This window comes from Eucyclogobius newberryi, unplaced genomic scaffold (assembly GCF_026437365.1).
Source record: "Eucyclogobius newberryi isolate DKJ021-1_F unplaced genomic scaffold, fEucNew1.0.hap1 SCAF_19, whole genome shotgun sequence".
Classification (NCBI taxonomy): Eukaryota; Metazoa; Chordata; class Actinopteri; order Gobiiformes; family Gobiidae; genus Eucyclogobius; species Eucyclogobius newberryi.
This window is the reverse complement of record NW_027315823.1, coordinates 19,257,502-19,271,525: the sequence shown is the minus strand read 5'-3', so window position 1 is coordinate 19,271,525 and position 14,024 is coordinate 19,257,502. Positions and strand designations below refer to the sequence as shown.

The window sequence follows — 14,024 nt, the reverse complement described above, 5'->3', positions numbered from 1 at the left end:
CAGGTGTTTCTGTGTGGAGTTTGCATGTTTATCCCCGTGTCTGGGTGGGTTTCCTCCGGGTATTCTGGTTCCCCACATCGACCCAAAACATGCAAAATAGGTAAAATCCTCCAGCTACAGTAGTCCTGACTAAGCCTAGCACAAAGATCTGGAGATGGGTCCCCGAGCACGTTACAGCAGCAGCTCTGCTCCTGACAGGATACCTCAGCTGCATTAAAGAAGGATGGGTCAAATGCAGAGGATGAATTTCCCTCACGAGTGATTATTAAAGTATACCGTACCTTATTTTCTGTAGGGCAACCCTGGCCCCGCTGGTCCTGCTGGGCCTTCTGGTAAAGATGGACCCAAGGGAGTGAGAGGAGATGGCGGTCCTCACGGTCGACAGGGTGATGCTGGTCTTCGTGGTCCTGCAGGTCCCTCTGGAGAGAAGGGAGATGCGGGAGAAGATGGGCCTCCTGTACGTATATGTTTTTGGGGGAAAAACTTATGCATAAGTTTTCTTTTTTGAGCAATTATTAAATCCTGACAAAAATAACACAATTTATGATGCTCAGGCAGACAAATGTGTCAGTAGTTACCATTTGTCAAACAATTTCAATATGTCTCATCTAACCAATCCAAAATATTTCATTCAATTGCTTATTTTCTTTAGATTTTTTTCTGAGGTATTTGTTTTACATACTGATTAATACAGCGTTTAAATAGCTAAATATGATCAAATATTCTGACTCAGTACACTTAGATATACATCCTCAACTTCTTGTCTTGTGGCAAAAAGACATTTGGGTGCTCAGTTTTTGCCAGCCTTAAAGAGAAGTGCTTTATTTACAGTGCATACAAGGATGCGATTGGCCAGATCTTTGGGCTTTCTCTCACTCTAATTTACTCTGAGTAAAAAAAGTTGTGATCAAAAATCTAATCTGAGACATTCTGGTAAAGGCCAGGCACAGAATCCATGGGGTTGAGAAAGTATGTGTGCAATCTAGTGATAAAACCATTAAATGTGTTTGTTTTGTCATCGGTGCATTGACTGTTCTGTTGGTCTGTCAGGGCTAAGAGCCACTTTCAGCAATTATGGTCCACAGTTGAACACGGTCTCCACCAGTGTCCATCACAGAGTGGAATAGCAGAGCTAACCTTATGACAGAACAGGGAGGCCAGGCTCAGTGACACAGTGATGACAGTATCACACATGCATCCATTTGAAACACATAGAAAAGTGATATATAATCTAGCCATACGTTAAAGTTATGATCAATTCTTCCATTTAAGCTCACTTTTTGTGTCATTCTTGGTCATGGTTGGTAGATTTAACAGTCAGATTGTTCTGCTGCTGTCACATAATATCAGTGTTGATTTGTGTGTCATATAAATCTCAGGTGGAACAACTGACACAAGGTATAAATCAAAACTCCTGCCAAAGGAACAGGAAAGTAACAACTTGGCTCTGTAATCAGACAAGGACAAAACAAGAATATTTTAAAACACAGTATAAATTTGGGTGCAGTAAATAGTAAAGTATATGCAAAGAAATACACTAAGGAAATGTATGTTTATTTGGGTTTACAAATATTGGTGTTTTAGGTTTTGAAAGATTTATTTTTGGGAAAAGCAGTGTATTACTAGAAGACATAATGAACTTCACTATGGATTGTGTTTACTAATTAGTACACTTCAAATGTCTTAGTAAATGCCTTTTTGTGTTAGGGGCCTTCTGGTCCCTCTGGTCCTGCAGGATTGGCTGGACAGCGAGGTATTGTCGGTCTACCTGGACAACGGGGAGAGAGAGGATTCCCTGGTCTGCCTGGACCTTCTGTGAGTATTTTTTTTTCTCAGGATATGTATAATAGAATCTAACAGTCAACATCATGTTGCAACAGCAAAAGTCGCACAGTTGTATACATAATTACAGATACTATTCTGAAGCTGAATATATCTGTTTAAAATTATAATTTGTGGAATGCCACGAGGCAGAAATAATGTCCCTGCTCCTTCCACACTGTTTATCTCAGAGGACATGTCCTTACCACTCACTATTTATCAGAGCACATGAAAAAAGAATTATCATCTGTTGACTGTGAACAGGGAAAAGAGCAGGGAGGACATTCAGAAAATAGTCGGCGCTGGGAATAGATCAGCAAATTAGGTTTTCAAACTATTTCATACTTAAATGTATTTAACTAATGTATATAACAGTTGTATTAGATGCAACCACAAGCTTTAAAATAATCATACAAGGTTTGGTGTTCAATTATCCAGAATTTTTTGCATATTATCTGTACTAGTCTTGTAGTGTAAAAGTATATGTCTGCCTATTCCAGGGAGAGCCTGGAAAGCAGGGAGCCTCTGGTGGTGCTGGGGACCGTGGACCTCCTGGACCTGTCGGATCTCCTGGACTCACTGGACCTGCTGGAGAGCCTGGTAGAGAGGTCAGGAGCAACATTTATTATTAGTATACTGGTGTGTAAATGCCATGTTGATTGCGATGCAGTGCTGTTTTTGTCATGCATATGTTTGACTGTGTGTGCACCTCTCTGTGTCAGATGAGTAGGCTTCATTATACAGCTCATCAGTATTCAGGAGGACATCTGCTTACAGGAGAAAGGGGGGCTGTCAATAATAATTATCAATGTGTTATCTCACAGGGTAATCCAGGATCAGATGGGCCTCCGGGTAGAGATGGTTCTGTTGGAGTTAAAGTAAGCCGTTAGGCGTTTTGGTTAAATTCATGACATTTTATGCTAAAAATATTGATTGGATATTCATACTCTGTAATTTAAGGTGTAATAAATCTATTGAATTGTAGGGTGATCGTGGTAACACTGGTCCGGCTGGTGCCCCTGGTGCTCCAGGTGCCCCTGGGGCTTCTGGTCCTGTTGGTCCCACTGGCAAACAGGGAAACAGAGGCGAGGCTGTAAGTATCACCTTTATATACAGCAACTATATTCACAATGAATGTGAATTGTTTCAGTGTAAAAGAAATACACAGTTTGAAAGATGTCTCTTATTTTCTTTATTTTTTTTTTTTTTTACCAAATAACCACCTAAATCACCCAATTGTGGCAATTTACACCCTTTAATTTGTTTTAATGTATTCAGCACAATAAACTGAGATTGTATGAACAAACTCACTTTATTTTGTCTTTAGGGCGCACAAGGACCTGCAGGATCTCCTGGACCCGCTGGAGCAAGAGGAATGCCTGTAAGTATCTTTGTACACACTCAAGTGCAGAATCAAATATTTAGGAGATTCTGAAAAGCAAGACAGAGTTGAAGGTCAATCCGTGATGCTCGAGGTCTGTCATAGAGAACACGTTCGCTCTAAAGTCGTGTTCATAACCATTCATTGTCTGAAATAGAACCACAGACAACCACCATGTTTTTTTCTGATTATGCTCATGTGTTTATGTATGTAGGGACCTCAAGGACCTCGTGGTGACAAAGGGGAAGGAGGAGAGGGTGGAGAGAGAGGACAGAAGGGACACCGAGGCTTCACTGGTCTGCAGGGTCTGCCCGGACCTCCAGTAAGAATTTAAATGTTCATTCTGCAACATCTGCTGCGTCTTAATTCAAAGTTTAGCTCTATCTCATAAGTTCAATTGTTTTATTACGTTACCTGTATGGAACAGAACTCAAACTAATATGAAGTACATAACAATGACCACTATATTTAAACTAGTGACATTGTTTTATTCCTTTCATAATATGATGTGTTTTATTTTCAGGGTCAAGCTGGAGACCAGGGAGCCACTGGACCCTCTGGACCTTCCGGGCAAAGAGTATGCACACAATCCCTTATATTTACTCTATATAATATTCTACTATTATACTATAATACTATAATACACTGGTTCTCAAACTTCTTACAGCAAGTATCATCAAAGAAAAAATGTGACTGTTCGAGTTCCACCAGATCCAAATCAGGTCTATGACAGCACTATTTCAGGACTAAATTGGGACTAAACCAGTTCTTAATAAGGGATACATCATTGCCACAGGAGTTTTAAAAAAGAAATTACTCAAAGAGGAGCAATAAATTAACAATGTTTTACAAAAAATGACAAAAACTGAAGAGGTGTCCACGTACCTAAAGGACCTACATATACCACAGAAAAACGCTGCTATAATATATTTCCTCCATATTGTTGTATAGGGACCACCCGGACCTGTTGGCCCCTCTGGTAAGGACGGCATGAATGGACTCCCAGGACCAATTGGACCCCCTGGACCACGAGGACGCAGTGGAGACAGCGGCCCCGCTGTAAATATTCTACTTTATACATACCTGTGATATATTCCTGTGATTGATCTGTCGTTTTCACAGTCATAGAGTAACTAATTGAAAGGAAGAGTTTTTTTGTAGTTTTGCATTGCGGCTTAGTCTGATTTAGTGACGTACAGTATTAAAGGCGGTATGGACGATTTTTCGGTGATTTGAGAACGCAGGCAAAAGTGCGCATGCGCACTCCCCCGTGCGGACCGATACAACACACACGTGCGTTTGTTTATTAGCGCAACGGAGCACATCGCATCGCTCGTCTTCCGTAGATTTCTGTCCACTTCTGCGTCAGCTCGAACTGTCTTTCTCCGTCTTCATTTTGCCCCGTACAATGAGGGAACTATATTATGATAGATCCATGCGCTTAGGCACGCGGAAACGTGGGCAAGAGCCAGACGCGGCTGCAGGTGAGCGGTAGGTGCGTTTTATGATTGATACGTGGCAGGACAAATGATTTATCCATGCCACAAGGAAATATGATAAAAAATTTGCTGAAAAAAATCGTCCATACCACCTTTAAGTTATACAACACAACAATTGTGAGAGAGTAAAACATATTTGAATTACAAGTAGTTTGTGGGTGTGTCTTGAGTTTGTTTGCTTTGTTGGCGTGTCTCAGACAGGAAAATGAAATCATATGACTGAACAGACTGAAGAACAGATGGCAGCATCTCCCACCCATATTTTATAGAGAAAAGGCCTTAGTGAGACTGAAGAGGCAGGAATTAGGCACCAGTAGAGATTGGGATATCAAAGTGATGACTCAAGCAGAAAACTTAATGTCACTTTATTCTGAAACTGCTCAAAATAGAATAACCTCTTTTTTCTACAAATAACTAAAATGTCCTCTTTTCAGGGACCTCCAGGAAACTCTGGACCCCCTGGTCTTCCCGGCCCTCCAGGCCCTGGCATTGACATGTCGGCTTTTGCTGGTCTTGGTCACACTGACAAGGGTCCAGATCCTCTCGGATACATGAGAGCTGACCAGGCTTCTGGAAACCTCCGTCAGCACGATGCTGAGGTCGATGCCACGCTCAAATCCCTCAACAACCAGATTGAGAACATCCGCAGCCCAGAAGGATCCAAAAAGAACCCTGCCCGCACATGTAGAGACCTGAAACTGTGCCATCCAGACTGGAAGAGTGGTGAGTGACACGTCCAGAAATGTTGAGTTCATTGTGGAGAATGTATAGATACATGTTCATCTAGTGCATCTATATTGATCACCGAATTCTAATAAAATGTGGGAATTTTCTGATCCTTTTTTGTTCAATCTGCAGGTGAATACTGGATTGATCCAAATCAAGGCTGCACTGTTGATGCCATCAAAGTCTACTGCAACATGGAGACCGGAGAGTCCTGTGTGCTCCCTAAACCTTCTAACTTTCCTCGTAAGAACTGGTGGTCAAGCAAGAGCAAGGAGCGCAAACACATCTGGTTTGGAGAGACAATGAATGGTGGATACCGCGTAAGTCGTGCTTTAATTCCTTTCACTGCACATTATCATTTAAAGGTTAGTAATTTTGCTTCCCTCTGATAATGTGCAGTTTAGCTATGGTGATGACAGCCTGGCACCCAACACTGCTGCTATTCAGATGACTTTCTTGAGACTGCTGTCCACTGAGGCTTCACAGAACCTTACGTACCACTGCAAGAACAGTGTGGCCTACATGGACGCCTCAACAGGCAACTTGAAGAAGGCTGTGCTGCTGCAGGGCTCAAACGATGTGGAGATTAGAGCCGAGGGCAACAGCCGCTTCACTTACAGTGTGATGGAGGACGGCTGCGCGGTAAGACTGCACATTTAGTTTAGCTCATCACATGATGTTCACTAAATGTGTGTTGACTTGTTTTGATATTGGGTTACACAAAAATGACATGGCGATGTGGTTCTTTTCACAGAAACACACAGGACAGTGGAGCAAGACAGTGTTTGAGTACAGATCACAGAAGACATCTCGACTGCCTCTTGTGGACATTGCCCCTATGGATATTGGGGGAGCAGACCAGGAGTTTGGAGTTAATGTTGGCCCAGTTTGCTTCTTGTAAAAAGAAAAAGGAGCCTTAGAACAAATAAAAAGTGGGAATAAAAAGTGGAAAAGGAGAATGCTTCAGTTATAGGAGGGAAGAAGGAGAAAACAAAAATCAAGAGACTTTTTAATGGGACTTTTTTCTAAATAAAAAGTGCTCTCTCATGTTGAACTCCGTAGGATATCTGCACTGAATGGCACCAGCAACTGTCATCTGTGGTTCACACATCTTTGCTTCAGCAAGCTCAGCGACTCCATGAAGCCCAGCACTCCCGGTGCCCCACTCCAGGATGAATACTTATGCACAAAAGAAGGGGGAATATGAGAAGAACCAGAGTCATATGGGAACACAGATGGAAATGGGAAAAATAATATACTGTTATTTATTTATTGTGAAGGTTAGAGTCCTGGGTGTTTGGACTGGAGTTTTAATGATACACGTAATACACACAATTATTAACCATATGAACCAACTCCTTCGAATATATCCTTTCTTTTTCAACCAAGTGTCCCCTCACTTTTTTGATCCAAATGTAGCTGTATAAAGCTTTCTGTCAAATGTTCAAAAACATTTCATTGTAATAAAAATCAATGGTGCTATTCTTGTAAAACACGTTGTATTTTTGTCAGATTCACTTTCGTAGTTATTTGTATATATGTATATACATTATATATATATATATATATATATATATATATATATATATGTATATATATATATATATGTATATGCGTGTATACATATATAATTTCTTTCTGCCTACCACATGTTATTACTTGACTCTATTTCCTTGTTCACACAGAATGTGTCTTAAAAAAATAATCAATTATTTGGAACGCCAAATGTTAATTACTTTGTGTTTGATTTATAAATTACCTGCCTACCTCATGCTAACATTTTTGCAGATCATTTTAAGGCTTTAAACCCCATGAGATTTGTTTACAAACCCATTTTGATTGGCCTATTCTACAACCATGGTGGAAGGTTAGTTACTGAAGCCCACCCTGCTGCCCCCTGACTGTTGTGGCAGGTGATCTTTGGTCTGAACTTCCTGTCATTCTCCCCCAAGACACACACTTTGATTTTACAACACTGCAATGGACGAGAATGCAGTCCTTCAGCCAGTACTGAATGCTCAGTCATGTGAGGTTGTGTACATTTTTATTATTAATAATAGTATTATTATTGATAATATATTATATTATAAAAATGACATTGACTTGTTTTTGTTACGTTTAATTATTGTAAATTGGAAATAAAAGACAAAACTAAGTAACAAACTGAAGCCTGATTTACTTTAATTAAAGTGAACTTAGGAAATTCACAATTGTTCTGTTTTTTTGTTCCCTCTACACCTGTTATTTTTACATTTAATAGCAATGCCCCTACAGTGTTTTTGCTTAAGCCAGGGAAAAGGAAAATTATACTATAGATTTTCAGTTGGCAACGTTGTGGTTGTTTTACAAACTTAATAAAGTGTATGAAACACAATACATTGTTTTTCAAATAGATGATTGAATCAAGATTAAAATGTTGCAGTCCCTCAGTGCTACTCTCCTTTCCGTTGTTGTTGTTGTTGTTGTTGTTGTTGTTGTTGTTGTTGTTGTTGTTGTTGTTATTACAGTCATAAATCTTCCTTCCTTAGAACATAACATTGCTTTTGTAACAAACCAGTGACTCAAACACACCACATTGAAGACACAGAAAATACAGAAAATTGTACACAGATAGATGTTTATTTTGTGTCTGACTGTTGTTGCTGAATTAGATTTGCAAGAGGAAACCTGGAAATATGTGCGAACAAACTTCTTATTTAGAGTGGATAATAAATCACACAAAAACACTATTAGTAACAGCATTTTTGGTTTGCTAAACTTTTTTCTCTTTTTTATTTTTAAAAGTTTAAAACATAAAACACAAAACAGACATAGAACAGGACCAGAGAGCAAAATCGGGAATAAAAAAATACAAAAAGACATCAACAAAAGAAACACAATGATAAAAAAAAATTGAAAATCTAAATCTGTCTAATTTGTCCATTTCCAAATTAAGTCAGAATGTTAGTTTTGGTTTATTAAACATTTTAAAGGGTTCAAGTTCATTCTATTAGTAGGGCACAGCACAAAGACATGAATCAAGTTAATCCACTATAGAAACTTCTTTCAAGTTGAACCTTTCCTTGTAATGCTGGACACTAGAACTAGAATCTGGAGCGAGGCGAGCTCACATTACACATTACAGCATTCTGCTACTCCTTCTCTCAGTGCTACACAAATACAATTACACAGATACATTTTCTTTGTCTTAGAGGTGGACAATATACTAAATCAACTAAAAGAGAAAGACCGTAGGAGCTGTTACGATGACATTCAATTTTTTTGATTAAGTATCGCCTAAAATATGAAAACAAAAAAAAAAATCAGCACAAAACAAACATATGATGATTTTCATTTTTCCTTTGTGTGATACTCAAACCTCAATCAAGACATTTAGTGGCACATTTTTGCTCATTTTTAAAGGATTGCAAAGGTACGATCTGATAGGCCTGTTATACATACATGATACTTAGACACAACATTCATTAGAGGTACCTGAGTTGTAATTAAATGTCCAGTAATTCCATTGATTCCGTTGATTTGATTGGAGAAACATCATTCATTGCCTGTTGATTATTGAACATGGCAGGTTTATGTGTTCCTCCATCATTCTGAAAACTAAGGACATTTTTTTTAGAGTGACTATTAATAACACTGCACGATGACATTACATTAATCACTGCACAGTCTCCCCACAACAAATATGATTACAGTGAACTGAAGTGAAATTAACAAACGCACCCGTCAATCCAATCAGCCTGTGCTTTGCTGGAATGGACGTCAACCTTCAGCACTATGTGCAACTACTATGGATATCAAGACTATTCAGTTCATCAATAATTGTGGATATTCAGATCACAATATAATCATGGTGTGATTTAATTCATAAGACAAACTAAAAGTGCCTTTTACGTGGATGTTCATGTCATATTACTTTTACTTTATTATTCAGAATGTTTGATTTCCTAAAGCTGGTCATACACTTGAGGAAAGTAAATAGTATTAGACACTGAGAATTGCAAAAAATCTAGGACAATAATTGTAACACCAACATTTTTATATCGTGACATCCCTAACTGCTACATTTCACGTGAACAAGAGAAGTTTGAAGTATCTGAAAATGTCTAAATATGATAGCACTTGCAGATAAACAACACACACGTAACAGTCAGTGCAGACAACATGAAAGAAAAACACAACAGATTCATTAACATTTGTGATTTAGTGATTTGGGACCGGCATTCAGAAACATTCAGAAAGAAAACGTTCCTTTTTGGTATTTTCAGCAGAAATATTTAAAAGTAATAGAATGTTTCAACCAGTATTGTTTGAATCCGATCATTTATAATAGACTAATCTGAACTTGCTGTATTAAAGGTGCATTATGTAACTTTTCAGGTGAAGGGTCTCATGCTGGTGCAAGGCAGGCCAATTCACAATTCAGATCTTTGGAGAGGCAACTTAGTAAATTTGTGTAAATAAATGCTTTTCAAGGCATTTTTTATCAATAAAACCGCCTGTAATTGTATTGTGGTGTAAACGAAAAGTTACATGTTGCACCTTATTGCGTTAAATCTGTCCCCTTCTCCAGTAAATGTGTGACCAGTCGTGATGTTTTATGAGACCCGGAAATATTCTTTATTAACACATTTTGAGACAAATGCTTGAGTTGTTAGCTGAGAAAATTTTCAAAGCCACAGAAGCTGGGCAGTCTCCGATCCAGACTCTTCAGACAAAATATAGTTCACTTTCAGCAGTAATGGTTTCCTGAGAGTAAATATAGAGCAGCTCTACTTCGCACTGGTGCTCATTCAAGTGGCTTTGTGGCAGTGTTATTGGTAATCTAATGACACAAATGATCCACAGGCAACAAGACGGAAAAGAAAATCCAAAATACCACGTTCCACCACACAAAGGCACAAAACAAGAGAAAGAAGTGTGATGTATTTTTTCTCAATTAGCAAACTCCACCTGATTAGTGGCTTTCATTAAGAAACAGCTAGTGAAAGAGTAATAATTAGAGCCTAATAAGCGATAAGAATGAATTGGCGTAAAGAGACTAGACAAACAAGAGCTGCAGATGCAAGGTTACGCAGGGTTCTTCTGCCATTACTTTTTACACATTAATATTTTATCCTTTCATCTTCTATTTTGGTACACTTTTTGTTTTTTAGAGTGGAGGGGTGACATCAAACAGATATCGATAAAAATATAATAATTGCATCTGTTCTGTTTAAAGGCAAAAGTAAAATGGTAAAAAATATAAATTAATATGCACTGTGTATTTTATAGCCACAAAATCTCGCCACTGTAGAGACTGTTTCAAAGGGATCAGTGTGAGCAGTTTTATTCCTCGCAGAAAGGACTTAAAAGCCTGTGCTAAGTGTATCTGTCTCTGTGGGAGTTTTGCGTGGACTGGGCAAACTCTTTAGATATTCCAAATGTCTCCGGGCCTCAGCTTGGTTCTGTCTCACGTAGTATACCACATACACAATGACCATGAAGAACCACACAAACATAGTCACCAACATGGCTATATCAGTGGTCTTCCTCTGTAGGCTGCAGAAGTTGACCCCAGAATCCAAAAGCTTGACTATAGGCTGTCCAGCATGTTCGCCCAATGAGCTGGGATCATCCCAGCGGCTTCCCTCGCCCATCCCTCGCACAGAGCTTTCACAGATAATGCCATTGACTGTCTCTGGCTCCAGATTGAGGGTCTCCATAAGCTCTTGTAGAGTGCAGTCACAGTGCCAGGGGTTATGGTACAGGCGTGTTTTGGCCCGAGTTGAGCCAAAGTCCTCCCTGCTGACCTGTCTCAGCTGGTTATGAGACAAGTCCAAGAGGCGCAGCTCTGGCCCCAAATGGCGCAGGGCCCCGTTGGAGAGAGAGTCAATGCGGTTGTGGGAGAGATATAGGTCCCGCAGGTGCACCAGCTCACTGAGGGCAGTCTCAGGAATAGTCCTGATATAATTGCGTTCCAAATGGAGGGACACCGTTTCCTGGGGAATGTCCACTGGGATTTCATAGAGTCCGGCATCCATACATGACACTGTGGCTGTGTCCCATGCACAGCTGCAGCTTTCAGGGCACTGGGAACACACTGGTCCCCATAGAGCCAAACACATGCACAACAGACACAACCAGGAATCCACTCTAATATTCCCTTTAACTTTGCTGATGTTGGCAAGTCTCTCCACACACCAGCGTGTGCACATGGCCTCACCATAGCCCTCAGACACACTGGGGCCTGAACACGCCGCTACAACAACACCATCTGAAATATATAGGAGAAAAGGTTAATACAGGCGAGGGCATTGCTTTCAGTTGTTGTGTATTATTCATTTCATTCCTATTAAATATTATATTAATGGGTGTCAGCTTCATGTCATATGGACACAAGAGGATTATATATAAATGTATTTATTTAAATATAAATATATATTCAAATTGTTTTCCCTTTTGACTTTATATAGGTTGTCTTATCATTGTTCATTGTTTTATGTTTCACCAAATCACCAAAGGAAGTTCCTATGTTTGTGAATTCTTTTCATTGGCAATAAAACCTTTTCTGATTCTGATGTATATTTTCCTGTTTTTCTTCTTTTCATGCAGTGGAACACTGTCCCTACCGATGAAATTAAACTACACGCTGACAAGAAGATTTGGATGATGTAGACCTATAGAGAAAAAGGTCAGTGGGCAAATCTGAAAATGAAATGAGTTTAAGCTGCTTTATCTGATTTGGCAAAGACACAGTACAAAACAATTATACCACATGTGCAATAAAAATCAATCAGATTACTATGTCTGCTTTCTAATAAATGGATTTGAAGAACGGTAAATAAATATCAGACCATTTTTACTGATGCATTTGTCTGTGTTATGAGCAGTAATGAGAGTTGACCCACTGCAAATGCCTTGTATTAATTGCTGCTATACATCATAAAATATCATTGTCACAACCACCTCTGCTCAAGTCTACATTGTCTTTCCTGTCTCTGCTCCCAAACCACAGACGCAGAGCCTCACATCACTCTCACGCAACAGTACATGCTCCGCTCGTTTATCCAGCTATTTATTTTCCCATGCCAAAGCCCCTCAATCAAACTCTGAGTGAGAAGTGGAGCGGGCGCATTGTGGGGATGCAGCTCAGAATCGATGTCCGTACTATTGTCCGCGGGACTATTAACAGCGGGAACATCAATCCTGCCAATGTCCAGCTGTGTCAATAAGAGGCAAAGCTGGAGAAAGAAGGAGTCTTATCTTTATAATATGAAAGTTGAGAGCCAATGGCCAGACACAAAAGACCCTCATAGTAATGACATGATTTATAAGTGTGGGAGATGGATGGAGTTAATCTCTTGGGCGGACTAAAATTGTGGTTTCCAGCTATTATTTTGACAACAATTCTGCTTGCAGAGGTAACAGCCATAACCCAATGCTGTTGTTCCCATCTAAAGCTGGATTTAATCAAGGAACCTGCTTTCAAATAGACAATGGGATCTGCTGCTATTATTCCTGCCCCTGCTTAGAGCTTACACGCCGGTGGCAGCCTACAGTGGCCTAGATTCTGGAGATATAACCTAAAAAAGGAAAAAGTGAGCCCTGGCAGACAGTGGGGTGTCTGAAGTGGACCCCAGTGTGAAGCCTAAAACAGGACTGAGCTGAGGATGTAGTTCATTTGAAATAAACGCATCCAATCAGACGTAACAGAGAAGACGGAGGCAGGGAAAAGACGGTAGGTCAAAGGCAAAGTTGAATAATATGTTAAGATTGCTGCCAAAAAGCTGCGCCCTAATTAGGCAGTCCATCATCATCATCATCATCATCATCATCATCATATAGGCTAAGCAGTAGTTGCAGGAAAGTGGGTCACAATAACTTTTTACATAGGCGTACTTAATTACTTAAATGGTTTAATATTATGCTTTAAATTGCGCTTGATTCAAATAAATAAAAAATGACAAATATCAGGCAGCAATAGAGTGGACCAGGGCGAAACTTTGATCCCAGAATGAAATTGAGTAGAGAATGACGTTGGCATAAACTTACGTGCAATTCCGAAAGCAGTAGCCTCCAGGAGCTGATGGAAACGCGTTGCAGATGTTTTCCGTTTGGCCCCGGTAAAAGAGGCGCGCGCGCGTGTGTCGGACAGACCGCTGCGGGAGGCGGATCCGCGGCGCGTCTGCGGTTCGTTGCCCGCGGATGGAGTCACGAGCGGCTGTTGTAGAGGAGCAGCTGTCCCCGCCCTGTGCAGACAGCCTCTCTCTCCTCTCACTGACATCATGTGTGGAGCAACGTCACACGTAACAATACTTTATTCATTATGGCAATGCGTCATCGTCACGTGCAGAGTCCCTGAAAAGTTTGTGCACAGAAATGTTCTTATTACGGGATGGTGGCAATAATGGAGGAGCATAACGTGATTTCAGTGGAGAAACTGGGGTTCACTTCAGAATGTTGCAAAAAGGGGGAAATCAAGATGGTTTTGGCAAAGTTAAATCATAAATGTGAGTGATAAAAAGCTTGGTTTAATCACATTTACTATTGAAAGGGCATTTATTAGATCATGATGGACACGAGGTAAAATCCTGATTTTTATTTTTGACTGGACAAAT

The 14,024-nt window shown here is 39.9% G+C and overlaps 2 protein-coding genes across 3 annotated transcripts in view; one reads left to right on the top strand and one right to left on the bottom strand.

Moving 5' to 3' along the window:
• col2a1b (collagen, type II, alpha 1b) overlaps window positions 1–6,559 on the top strand; it is a 37,065-nt gene extending 30,506 nt beyond the window's left edge. For both annotated transcript variants that reach the window (XM_072452051.1, XM_072452050.1), the window contains 13 exons: window positions 296–457; window positions 1,708–1,815; window positions 2,322–2,429; window positions 2,646–2,699; window positions 2,807–2,914; window positions 3,149–3,202; window positions 3,417–3,524; window positions 3,726–3,779; window positions 4,154–4,261; window positions 5,136–5,424; window positions 5,560–5,747; window positions 5,827–6,069; window positions 6,182–6,559. In XM_072452051.1, the coding sequence (XP_072308152.1) occupies window positions 296–457; window positions 1,708–1,815; window positions 2,322–2,429; window positions 2,646–2,699; window positions 2,807–2,914; window positions 3,149–3,202; window positions 3,417–3,524; window positions 3,726–3,779; window positions 4,154–4,261; window positions 5,136–5,424; window positions 5,560–5,747; window positions 5,827–6,069; window positions 6,182–6,328 (1,731 nt within the window). In that variant the 3' untranslated portion in view covers window positions 6,329–6,559. The remainder of the gene's footprint in view (window positions 1–295; window positions 458–1,707; window positions 1,816–2,321; window positions 2,430–2,645; window positions 2,700–2,806; window positions 2,915–3,148; window positions 3,203–3,416; window positions 3,525–3,725; window positions 3,780–4,153; window positions 4,262–5,135; window positions 5,425–5,559; window positions 5,748–5,826; window positions 6,070–6,181) is intronic.
• Window positions 6,560–10,108: 3,549 nt separating this feature from the next.
• LOC140365554 (leucine-rich repeat-containing protein 3-like) lies at window positions 10,109–13,682 on the bottom strand. The gene is made up of 2 exons (XM_072452049.1): window positions 13,459–13,682; window positions 10,109–11,680 (listed from the first exon to the last, which is right to left on the bottom strand). Exon 2 carries the CDS (start codon window positions 11,619–11,621, stop codon window positions 10,773–10,775), a length of 849 nt encoding a protein of 282 aa, XP_072308150.1. The 5' UTR covers window positions 11,622–11,680; window positions 13,459–13,682; the 3' UTR covers window positions 10,109–10,772.
• Between the last annotated feature and the right edge of the window lie 342 nt (window positions 13,683–14,024).

What these genes read in the sequence shown, in the direction of transcription:
- LOC140365554 (XM_072452049.1), bottom strand. Translation starts at nt 11,621, where the DNA reads ATGTGCACACGCTGGTGTGTGGAGAGACTTGCCAACATCAGCAAAGTT.